Raw genomic sequence first — 12,302 nt, forward strand, 5'->3', positions numbered from 1 at the left:
AGAGGGTGATCCTGGGGTCCTGGGATCAAGTCCCTCATGGAGCTCCCCGCAGGGAGCCTGCTGCTCCCTCTGCCTGTGTCTCTCCTCCCTAGGTCCCATGAATAAATGAATAAAACCTTAAAGAAAGGAAAAAAAGATTTCAATTACTGACATACAGGCGAGCACACAAGTCACAGTCGGCCAGCCTCAGGAGGCGAGCTCCGGGCGTCTGCACTTTGTAAGAGCTCCCGAGGCTGATTGGCCCCCAGGGCGCTCCAACTACTTCAGGGCGGAGGGGGCGGGCCGGGGGGGGGGGGCGGGCGGGCGGGCGGCGCGCTGCAGCCCGCGGGAGCTGACTGGCCCGGCGCGGCGGGAGGGAGCCTCGGTCCCTCCGTCCCTCTGTCCCGCTGCCCCGTTGCCGCGGGGCCGCAGCCGAGGCGCAGGTCCCGGGGAGCCCGCCGGCCGCGCAGCGATGTGGAACCCCCTTCGCGAGGGCGACTCGACCTTCGCCGCCTGGCGCCGCCCGCGCTGGCTGTGCTTTGGGGCGTCGGTGCTGGCCGCCGGCCTCCTCGTCCTCGGCTTCCTCTTCGGTAGGGGCGCTCCCCGCAGCCCCCCGCAGCCCCCCCTGCAGCCCCCGCAGGCCCTCGCAGCCCCCCCCGCAGCCCCCGCAGGCCCCCGCAGCCCCCCCCGCAGCCCTCCCGCAGGCCCCCGCAGGCCCCCCCGCAGGCCCTCGCAGCCCCCCCCGCAGCCCCCGCAGGCCCCCCGCAGGCCCCCCTGCAGCCCCGCAGGCCCCCGCAGGCCCCCGCAGCCCCCCCGCAGCCCCCCCGCAGGCCCCCGCAGCCCCCGCAGCCCCCGCAGGCCCCCGCAGCGCCCCCCCTAGCCCCCGCAGCCGCCCCCCCGCACCCCCCTGCAGCCCCCTCAGGCCCCCGCAGCCGCCCCCCCGCACCCCCCTTGCAGCCCCCCCGCAGGCCCCCGCAGCTCCCCCCGCAGGCCCCCGCAGGCCCGCCCCCCCGCAGGCCCCTGCAGCCCCCCCCGCAGGCCCCCGCAGCCGCCCCCCCCCCAGCAGCCGCGGGGCGTCGCTGGGACTCGCGGGCCGTCGGGATGCCTGCTCCCCGGGGGCGGGGGTTTGGGTTGCGGGAGTGGGGGCCGCGGGGGGCGCAGTCGGGCTCCGGCCGGCTGCTGTGGGACGGTCACCCGGGGCTGCAGCGGGACGCGGGGACCCCGAGACTGGCCTTCAGCAGGTGCCGCCCGCTCCAGCCCGTCGAGAAGCTGCCACGTTTAGGGCGCGCGGGGCAGGGGGACCGGGACTGTCCCGGGAAGGACCCTGTTGGGGTCTTGGGTCGCGGCCTGGGCCGCTTCACGTGTAGGGTCGGTAGACGTCGGGCCCCGGGGCCCCGAGGCTCCTCTCCCTCCTCATTCTTTCGTCCTTGAGGGTCACACAATGAGAGGAGCACTTGGACACGGGCCGTACTGCCCCGCTCTGAACACGTCTGTGCCTCCGTGTCCTGACTCGCGGACTTGACCCAACTTCCTAAAACCCAGGGGCAGCAGAGACAAGCTCAGACTCTCAGATTTTAATCTGGACTCTGCTACGCCTTTGTGGCTTTCAACAATTTATCGGTCTCCCCTGGCTTCAGTTTCTCAGGCTTTATGAGGAGGAGAATATCTGTAATGCACTCGGAATGGGCAATGAAATAGCGCCTAGAGCTCCTAGCGCGGGGTTGGGGTGTTGGCGCTTTGCTTTATTCCTGCTTGGGGAGGAGGAGAGGCTTTTAGTTGGACTTTGGTGCACGCGGCTAGTGTAAGATAGTTCACCTCTGCTCTGAATTCTGGATTCCTCTCCTGGGATTAAGAAGACCAGGGCAGAGGCCAGCTATGCTGACTTAAATTAGCGCGCTTTTGCTGGCTGTGTGATCTTTGGGGTCACTAATGGACTTTTGAGCTTCTCTCTGCTTGTAACTAACACGTGGATGTTAGTAATCACCGAGGGTGGTTGTGGGGTTTAGGTGAGGTGAGTGCTCATTAAGGACACAGTTCAAGTTGAGTTTCAGTTGTCTCAGTTGTAAAAATGGGAACTGGACTTGGCAAGGCTGGTGCCGGGATTAAAATCTGCTTCTCATAAAGAGAATATGCTTCTCATATTCTTGCCCTCAGCCTCATCCTTGTATTCACTGCCCAGTAGATGACACCGGATAAGATCTTTATTAGGATTTATGAGGTTACTTTTTTCCTGGGATTCTCTACTTTCCTCTCTCCCGTGGTTTTCCCACTTCATTTTGTTCATTTTTCAGCTCTCAATTCAAGCATTTCATCCTCAGTGTGTATTTCCTTCCTTCCAGGCTGATCCAAGTCCTTCTGTCCTAGGTAGTGGTAGAAATAGATTTCCATGTGCTGCCAACCATTTATTTCAATATGCATGTAAATGTGCATGTATATGATTAATACTTGGAAAGTTCTGTGAAAGCTAGATGGGTGATCTCAGTAATTATTTTATGCCCAGATCATACCATTTCTCTAAATAAGCCCTGTAAAGATGACTCATTTGCCCCAGGTTGAAACGCAGAGCTACAAGGGCTAATTGCTCTACGTGATTTGGCCACCCATTCCCTGTGGCCTCTGTGTGCAGTGGACATCCTACAGAGCCATTGGGTAAATTGTAGTTTCCTTGTAGCTTTCTAAAGTTCAACACATTTGTTTTAGTTTTCTGAAATAGAGCAAATTACAAGTCTTGAGTTTTCTTCAACTCTGAAGTAATTTATGTACTTGAAATAGATTCATCATTAATTCATTCTAAACATTTACTAAATGCTCATTCTGAGTCAGCAGAAGAGCAGTCACTGGGGATAGAAATTTTCAGGAGAAAATCGGTAGATCTTTTTGCCTTAAACTTTAAAAAATCTTGTTTATCTCCATTTGTTGAAATGTATTTAATTTTAGTGGTCATTTTCTTAAAAACATTTTTTTTAGAATAGCAGCAACACCTGTCATTGAAATTGAATTAAAAAACTATGTTGTGACTGATCCATATTTGAAAAGTATTACATTTTTTTTTTCAGTGGAAGTGGGCAAGAGAAATTAAATTTAAGAAAATCTCAGTTAATACGAGAGGCCATTGATAATTCCCGTTTCACGCATGATAGATAGGAAAAATTGGTCCTGTCTATAAACTCATGTCTCATTTTTATATTTTATATTTTTACAGGATGGTTTATAAAATCCCCTAGTGAACCTACTAACATTGTTCCACAGCATGATATGAAGAAGGCATTTTTGGATGAATTGAAAGCTGAGAACATCAAGAGGTTTTTATAGTAAGCACATACTTGATGGTTTATATGAGTAATTTGTTGGAAGTTAATAAGTTTATTTTATTTTATTTTTAATTTTTATTTATTTATGATAGAGAGAGAGAGAGAGAGGCAGAGACATAGGCAGAGGGAGAAGCAGGCTCCATGCACCGGGAGCCTGATGTGGGATTCGATCCTGGGTCTCCAGGATCGCGCCCTGGGCCAAAGGCAGGCGCTAAACCGCTGCGCCACCCAGGGATCCCCGGAAGTTAATAAGTTTAGAAAGTTTTTATTCAATATTTTACTTACAGGAACTGGCTTTTTAGTTTTATTTGTTGAAGACCTTGTATCATATTTCATCTAGACAGGATTATACTTTAAGCTAAATTGTATCATTTAGAGACAGTTTTGAGCAGGAGTCAGCAAACCTTGTCTGTAAAGGACCAGCCCCTCGTAGACCAGCTGATCTGGGTCACAACTACTCAGCCCTGCTATTGTATCAGAGAAGATGCCATAGAAAATACATAAACAGGGACGCCTGGGTGGCTTAGCAGTTGAGCATCTGCCTTTGGCTCAGGGCCTGATACCAGGGTCCTGGGATCGAGTCTCACATTGGGCTCCCTGCATGGAGCCTGCTTCTCCCTCTGCCTTGTGTCTCTGCCTCTCTGTGTGTGTCTCTCTTGAATAAATAAATTAAATCTTAAAAAAAATACATAAACATATAAGAGTGGCAGTTTCAATAGAACTTTATTTATGGGCACTGAAATTTGAATGTCATATATGTCACAAAATACTCTTCCTTTTTTATCTATTTAAAATGTAATAACCATTTTCAGCTTGTGGACTGTACAAAAACAAGGAAGTGAGCTGGATCTGGTCAGTGGAACAGAGTTTACTGACTCCTATTTTAGAGGACAACATTATATTTTAGTCAAAAAAGAATAAACTTGGACTTTGGAGTCAGATATACTTGAGTTTAACTTCCATCTTTACCCATTGAGAGTAAAATCACTCAGAGTGAGTACTTAACCTTCCTGAGCTCTCATTTCCACATCTATAAAATGGGGACCATGATATTGTTGTTGTGACCAAGATGAGTTTGAGAGTGTTTATAAGTCATGGTTTGAAAACTTATTCCCAGTTTCCTGAAATAGCTGTCTGTAGTGTAGAGCAAAAGATGTAAATGAGTAAATTTAAAGGGTATTTGCATAGCAACTAAAAATAAAACACTTGTGTAGAATGATTATATGTAACTGATTAGAATACTTCGTTTTTCAAAGCAAAATACTTGATGTTTCTGATAGTGACTGCAGGATTCCTTAGTGAATACAAGCTATACATTTATATAAAAGATAGTTTTATGTGTATATATATATATATTTACACACACGTATATAAGCACACCTATACGTATAGATGTGCACACATCTAATCATAAAAACACATATGTCTATTTTAATTACAATAGAATTAAAACTACAAATAAAAATCTGCTAGGGCACCTTCCAAATATTTGGAAGGGCCATTTAAGGTGAGAGAACCTGAAGCTTAAATTTTTATTTATTTTTTATTTACTCATGAGAGACACACACACACACACAGAGAGAGAGAGAGAGAGAGAGAGAGAGAGAGAGAGGCAGAGATACAGGCAGAGGGAGACGCAGGCTCCGGTTGTGGGACTCGATTCCGGACTCTGGGATCACGCCCTGAGCGTGGCTTAAATTTTTTGGAAATTCCTCCTCTACCTCTTGGATTTATTTCACTATAATTATATATAATAGGTACAATAAAAGTGGAAGTCTGGCAAGATAGAGTGTTCACTCCTAGACAGAGCTGCTGTCCCTGCTTCCTTCTTCCTTTCCTAGCCTGTAACATGGACTGAGCAGCAAAGAAGAAAAGTGAATGCCCTCATTTCTCTTTCTGGATCCTGAATAAAATAGAAGCTGGCAGTTTCTTGCTTATTCTCCATGACCCCGACCAAGCTTTCAAGCTTTTCTGACTGTTCAGAACCTTTCAAGGATTTTCACTGTTAGCACAAAAGATAGAGAGTAAAAGAACCCCAGCTCATCCTTCCAACGACCATGGAATTACTCGAAACCTCCTGGACTCTCCAGATTTCCTATTTGCCATTTGGCCATCAGAGAGTTTTCAATCAAATTACACCCTTAAACCAGGGGTCGGTAACGCCTCCAGTCTTCCATTTTATCCCCCTTTGCTTGGCTCCTAAAGATCCTCCCTACTTCCAAGCTGCCTGCCTCTCCATAGTGGCTGAGGATCAAAGCTGTTCATTCAGCTTCCCTTGGGAAGCTTCTGTTTTGTAAACACCTAGTTGAATTCTTAGCTCTGTTGACCATTTTGCATCTCTTTAGAGAAACATTCCTTCTCTTCCAGGTTCTGAAAGACAAGATTATTTTAGAAACTCTTTTAGGGATCCTCGTGGCGCAGCGTTTGGCTGCCTTTGGCCCAGGCGCGATCTGGAGACCCAGGATCGAATCACATCGGGCTCCGTGCATGGAGCTGCTTTCCATCTGCCTATGTCTCTGCCTCTCTCTCCTTCTCTCTCTGTGACTGTCATAATAAATAAAAAAAAAAAAAAAAAAAAAAGAAAACTCTTTAGACCTTTGGGTTCAGAATTTCACTGATAAGCCTCTGAGCATCACTTCTGCCTTTCACTAGTTGCCTTCGAGGCATCTAGCTCCTAGGAGCAGTGTTCTAGCATTTGCAAACTGGATACAGTGTATTAAACCAGGAATACTAACAGCTCTTTTTAAAAATGAGATAATGAAATGATACGTGGAACTTCTTAACCAGATGGAGGATTTTAAGTACAAGTTGTTGGCTATTTGGGATGATTTGTAAATTATTATTTTTAAAGAAAACTTGAGATTTTAGTAGGACCAACGAATTACTTGCAACACACTTCTAACTTGATTAAAACAAGAAAAAGTAAGAGCTGCAGTTTAATCAGTTACCCAATTGAGCCACAGATCTTTGGGAAGTAGTGAGGTAGCAATATTCTCCCCATATACAGATGAGAAACTAAAGCTTTAGCCAAGATCACACAGATTAGTGGCAAATAGAAGATTTTATGCCAGTTTATTTATTTATTATTGGAAATGGATTTTTTTTATCCTCTTATTAGGCTCAGCTTTGCTCCAAAGGAGTGGGTTCCAGCCCTGATTGTAGCACATTTTGTATCCTAGTTAGTAATGACAACATTGTTACAAGGAATTTGACTTCTAATAGCCAGGTCTGATAATAATCAATCCCTCCTGCCACCTCTTCCTCACTCCCTCCCATCCTTCCTTCTATCTCTCCTTCCCTCCTTTCTTTCCTTTCATTTTTGGTGGTGAGGAGAGTAGGTTCAGGACTCCTTATTGACAACTGTTCTTTTTCTTTTTCTTTTTTTAAATTATTTTTTCCTTTAAGAAACTCTGCCCCCTAACACGGGACTCCAACTCCTGATCCCAAGATCAGGAGACTTGTGCTCTACCAACTGAGCCAGCCAGGTGCCCTGTTTCTCACATGTAGGGACAGAGTTATCACAGACTTAAAGGAAATATGCATAATCTGCATCCACTTTAGTTATGTTACGGTTTGTGATCTGTGTACTATAGGAAAAAAAATACCAACATGTTGGCTCTTTTTCTGTTTTCTGTGCAGGTATACATTGAAGAAATAAAAGACAGCTGCCTCTTAAAATTGTGTTATTTTTTTTTATTTTTTTAAATAAATTAATTTTTATTGGTGTTCAATTTACCAACATACCAACATACAGAATAACACCCAGTGCTCATCCCGTCAAGTGTCCCCCTCCGTGCCCGTCACCCATTCACCCCCACCCCCCTCCCTCCTCCCCTTCCACCACCCCTAGTTCATTTCCCAGAGTTAGAAGTCTTTATGTTCTGTCTCCCTTTCTGATATCTCCCACACATTTCTTCTCCCTTCCCTTATATTCCCCTTCACTATTATTCATAAATTGTGTTATTTTTGTTACTACATTTTGCAAATACATTAGAAATTTTGTGTGAGTCATTGTAAGGGAACAAGAATGTCCTATATCCCTTTCAAGGTTCTTCTAGCAGACCTAAGAATTAAATTGACACAAGAGAGATTCACAGGAGAAAATCAGACTTAATAGTGTATGTGTGGGGAATCCATATGGACGTGGGAATTCCAAAGATAGGCAAAATGAGGTATATGTGATCCTGAAATAAGTAGAAGTGGTCAGGGGTTTGGGACTTCAGAAGAAAGGAATGCACTTCACAGGTGATAAGAAGAGCAGATGTTTAGTAATGAGATAATCACCTGCCATACAGATGAACCACTCAGATAAAATTGATCTCTGCTAATAACCCTTATTTTGAGAAAGACCCCCCAATTTAGATTCTTCTGTGTTGTAAAGGAAGCTGCAAGTTTCTTTTGAGCCCATGGGGCTTTGATTGCATTGATCTCAGAATAATGTTCTTGCCAAAATGGCCCATCTTGGGGCAGTCTACTTTTGGACCCTCTAAGTGTTAAGTCCTTTAGCATTTTTTGAATAAGGATTTTGATACTATCTTTATACACACAATTTAAATTATTTTAATAGAACTACAAAAAAAATCATGAGAACTCCAGTTTTAAAAAATCGAGAGTTATTTTTTTAGCAGTTAACCTTCTTAGTCAAAAATTAAGATACACATGGTGCCTGAGTGGCTTAGTTAGTTAAGCCTCTGCCTTCCGCTTGGGTCATGATCTTGGAGTCCTGGGATGGAACCCCACATCAGGCTCCCTCTGCTCATGCTCTCTCTCTTGAATAAATAAAATCTTTTTAAAAAAATTAAGATACACAGTAACATCAAACATTTGAAAGTGGAATCATAGTCATAGATTTTTTAAAAATCCCTATAAGGGTAGACATGTGTTGATTTTAGAAAAACCTACATATTCAGAACCAGAAGTTGTGAAGCTCAAAGTTCATGATCTAGAAATAAATGTCTTTTTATGATACATGATGCATGTGAATTTTTTTTTCTTTAAGTGGTTTAAGATGAAAATATCAATAAGCCCAAACTTCAGAGAAACAACACATTTCCAGGAGAGAGATAAATTTAAACAAACAAAAGCACAGACATCCAGCCATATTAAATGAGAAGGTAGTAAACTCGCGAAAATGTTTTTGGTAGCTAAAATTTTGCCCTCACAGCTTATTTGTTAGAGATATTTCTGGTCAGGCTAATTATCATCATTGATTTTTAAGTGTATTACTGTGCATGATGAATGGAGTACAAGAGCTTCGGTCTGAGCTTCTGTAAATATGTTTAGATTATTCCTTAATGAAGATAGTTTATAAGGTTGCTAATCAAAAGGTTTCTCACTTGGCCGTAACTCTAAGTATTTAAAAATAAATTTAATTATCCGTTATTCTTGGCATGTTACAGCTTGATATTTTGTATGAAAACATTTTTTACCTTCTAAATATATTTTAGACAGTGAAATAAACAAGTAATTCTTTGAAAGTTCTAAGATGCATGAGTCTTAAGGAAAGAATATGATATTTTCCTCATCTATATGGGGACACATCCATAGGATCACATAACAATTCTCTACAAAGATCAGTTCTTCCAATTTTTCTCTTGAATGAGTACAAATTAGACCATGAAAACTTTAAAATATGCTTTGAAAAATCTATCTGATGCAATAATAGTGCCACTTTGTTTTTTTATCGTATCACATTTCAAAGCACTTTTAAATGTCAATATGCCATACTTGTTTGTTCATTTGGGATAAAAGCTGACTAAACATTAATTTCTAACCACTTTCAATTTTTGTTCACCAGTAATTTTACACGGCTGCCACATTTAGCAGGAACAGAACAAAACTTCCAGCTTGCAAAGCAAATTCAATCCCAGTGGAAGGAATTTGGCTTGGATTCTGTAGAGTTAGCCCATTATGATGTCCTGTTGTCCTATCCAAATAAGACTCATCCCAACTACATCTCAATAATTGATGAAGACGGAAATGAGGTAAAAAAAAAGATAAAAGATAAAAAACTACCTACATCTCTATTCTTTTCAAATACCTTTTATGAAAGAATGCCCTATACCATCTCTAATTATTGATAGAAATCAGTATCATTGAAACTTGTGAGTGATATCTTTAACATCTCATTACCAGTGTTATTACTCCTTTCTTATGATGTTTGAATTTAGTGTGATGTTGGAAAAAGTCTGAGAAATTAATGCTTGATGACATTTCCATTTTCTGTCTTATAGTACTTCATGCAATAAAATACAATATATTAGTACTTTGAAGCAAGTAAAATAGACACATTTTTGATAGGTTCAGACTATAAAAGATACTGTGTAAGTTTGGGGCTGTGAGAAAACTCAAGACCCCCTCTATGCAGTGTGAGTCAGCAGGGTTTTTTTTTTTTTTTAAGATTTTATTTATTCATTCATGAGAGACACAGAGAGAGAGAGGCAGAGACACAGGCAGAGGGAGAAGCAGGCTCCATTCAGGGAGCCCGACGGGGACTCGATCCCAGGACTCCAGTATCTGGGGGCTGAAGGTGGCGTTAAACTGCTGAGCCATCCGGGCTGCCCAGTCAGCAGGTTTTTATTGGTACTTATTGATATGACTCAGGTGATCATGTGTTGAGCTCTGTGCCCAGAATTTGACTGTGGGCATTTGAAAGGGAAGAGAGTTTGGAGAGAATGTCTATAGATGATACCGAAAGAATTTACAATCTTGTTTGCAAGTTAGGGTCCGTACTTGAGGAAGAAAAGATAATACAAGTAATTGAGGTATTTTTTTTAATTTAAATTCAATTAGCCCACATATAGTACATACTTAGTTTCTGACGTAGTTTTCAGTAATTCGTCAGTTGTATGTAACACCCAAAGCTCATCATATCACATGCCCTCCTTAATGCCCATCACCCAATTACCCCATTGAGATATTTCTTATCATTATATATAATCAATAGGAAGGCTAGTAAAATAAAACTTATACGTTTAACCCTATTTCGCATACCTTAGTTTTAGAGTTGTTTCTTACCTAAAACAGCTCCTTTCAATCTGGGTATTTTCCTTCAGTCCTCTTGTTAGTTGGGCCTTCTCAATTGTGTATAAGCTTCAAATACTGTGAACTGAAAATGTGTGATTTAAATATATTTACATTTAAAAATTTTTTCTAATATGTTGATAACCTTCTGTCGACTAATGTATCAGTCTTTTAATGGCTAATATGCTGTTATGTTTTGCTGTCAGTGATGTAATCCCTTGCTAAATTTCCTAATATGATTTGAAACTTCCCACACTAAGTACTATTTTAAATTAAAGTAGTTAATAGTTCATCAAAATATTAAACTATCTCAAAATTTAAAAATTATTTTTAAAAAAAGTATGTGGAATATCTATATACAATATATGGTCCCATAACATTTGTTGAGTAAATGGGGACATGCCTATATAATTAAGTACTAAACAGTCTATAAAAGAATGTTTTGGAAAATTATTTAATGATGAAATAAAATATTGATTATGTTAAAGAATATGTACATGTACTTAAACCTCTGTCTTGGTTTGTCAAATTTGGGGATGATCTATATACAAATGAGGAAAATAGCATACATGCACTTCTTTTTTCCTTATTCTTTCATCTCCCAGTTTTGACTGTGAGTTTGCTTTTATTATTCCCTTTCATTGTTTGTTTTGCCATTATAAGCATTTATTAAATTCTTCAGGCCTGTCACATAATAAAAGGTATCATGTAGAAATGTCATTTTGGAGATTTTCTGGAAAGGTGTTAGCTCTCTTTTGGGTTCCTAGACCAATTTTTATTGAGATGGGGAATGTTTCCCCCAGACATACAACAAGTAATTCTCAGACACCAGTTGGGTGTCCTACAATTCAGATCAATTCTGACACGATCTACCTGGAGATACTGGCAGATTCCATAGGTAAGAGTTAAGTATCATAAGACTGTCCTCCCCCCAACCCATTCAGATGCCAGTTGTAAGACCAGGTTGTTAACCTGTGTTTCTGACCTACCAGCTGTAGACTGGAGGTTCCAATGACCCCCTTCAACTCAGGAGACAGGTTGTTAATTCTACTTCTGACAGACTGGCAGAAGTCCAAGGTTCCTATGATCCCCTCCTCAGGTTTGATTAATTTGCTAGAGCTAATTAACATTTACAAAAAACATTTTACATCCTAGATTACTGATTTATTACAAAGGATGATAGATGATAGGAAGCAATAGCCAGATGAAGAGATGCATGAGGCAAGCGATGTGGGAAAGAGCAGAGAGCTTCCATGGCCTCTCTAGGAGCGCCAGTCTCCCCACATCTCCATGTGTTCACCAACCCAGAAGCTCTCCAAACCCTGTCCTTTGGGTTTTTATGGAAGCTTCATTCCGTTGCTGTGATGATTAAATCTTGGCTGTTGGTGATTGATTCAACTTCTAGCCTTTCTTTCCTCCTGGGTGGGAAGCTGGCTGTGGAACCAGAGACTGGTTCCAGGCCTCTAATCACAAAGTTGGTTCTCCAAGCTCCCATCCTTAAGTGGAGTCAAAAAGTTACCTCGTTAGCATAACAATAGACATCTTTGTTGCTCTCATCAGAAAATTCCTTTTAGAAGGTTTTAGAAGCTCAGTGCCAGAAATGGAATAAAGGTCAAATAAATAGAGGTTTACTGTAAATCACAGTATCACTCTGCCTAAAGCTTCCTCATTTTTTAAAAGCTGTATTAGTTCATTTTCCTTCTCGTTTTCATCTGAAGTACACCGTTAGAGCCACATACTTCTCCAAAGTCCTTGCTTCCTCCCTATTTCTGCCTTTCCTGAAGCAAGCACTATTCAATTGTTGACACAAAATGAACAAACCTTTTAAAAAATTTTCAAGGAAAAAGAAAAAAGTTTTATTTGAGCCCAAGTTAAGACAGCTGCCCAGGATACACAATCTTCACAAAAGAAAAAGGAGCATGGGGGGGGGGGTGGGTAAAGGAAGAGAAAAGAATCATGTAATAGGAAAGTGGAAGTGACTTAAATGCT

The 12,302-nt window shown here is 42.2% G+C and overlaps 1 protein-coding gene across 1 annotated transcript in view; it reads left to right on the forward strand.

The window, feature by feature from the left end:
* The first annotated feature begins 332 nt into the window (after positions 1-332).
* Positions 333-12,302, forward strand: part of FOLH1 (folate hydrolase 1) — a 65,849-nt gene continuing 53,879 nt past the window's right edge. Inside the window, exons 1-3 of the mRNA XM_055320837.1 lie at positions 333-569; positions 3,182-3,290; positions 9,088-9,274. Coding sequence (XP_055176812.1) covers positions 452-569; positions 3,182-3,290; positions 9,088-9,274 — 414 coding nt within the window. The 5' untranslated portion in view covers positions 333-451. The remainder of the gene's footprint in view (positions 570-3,181; positions 3,291-9,087; positions 9,275-12,302) is intronic.

The sequence above is a fragment of the Nyctereutes procyonoides genome, unplaced genomic scaffold (assembly GCF_905146905.1).
Source record: "Nyctereutes procyonoides isolate TBG_1078 unplaced genomic scaffold, NYPRO_anot_genome, whole genome shotgun sequence".
Classification (NCBI taxonomy): Eukaryota; Metazoa; Chordata; class Mammalia; order Carnivora; family Canidae; genus Nyctereutes; species Nyctereutes procyonoides.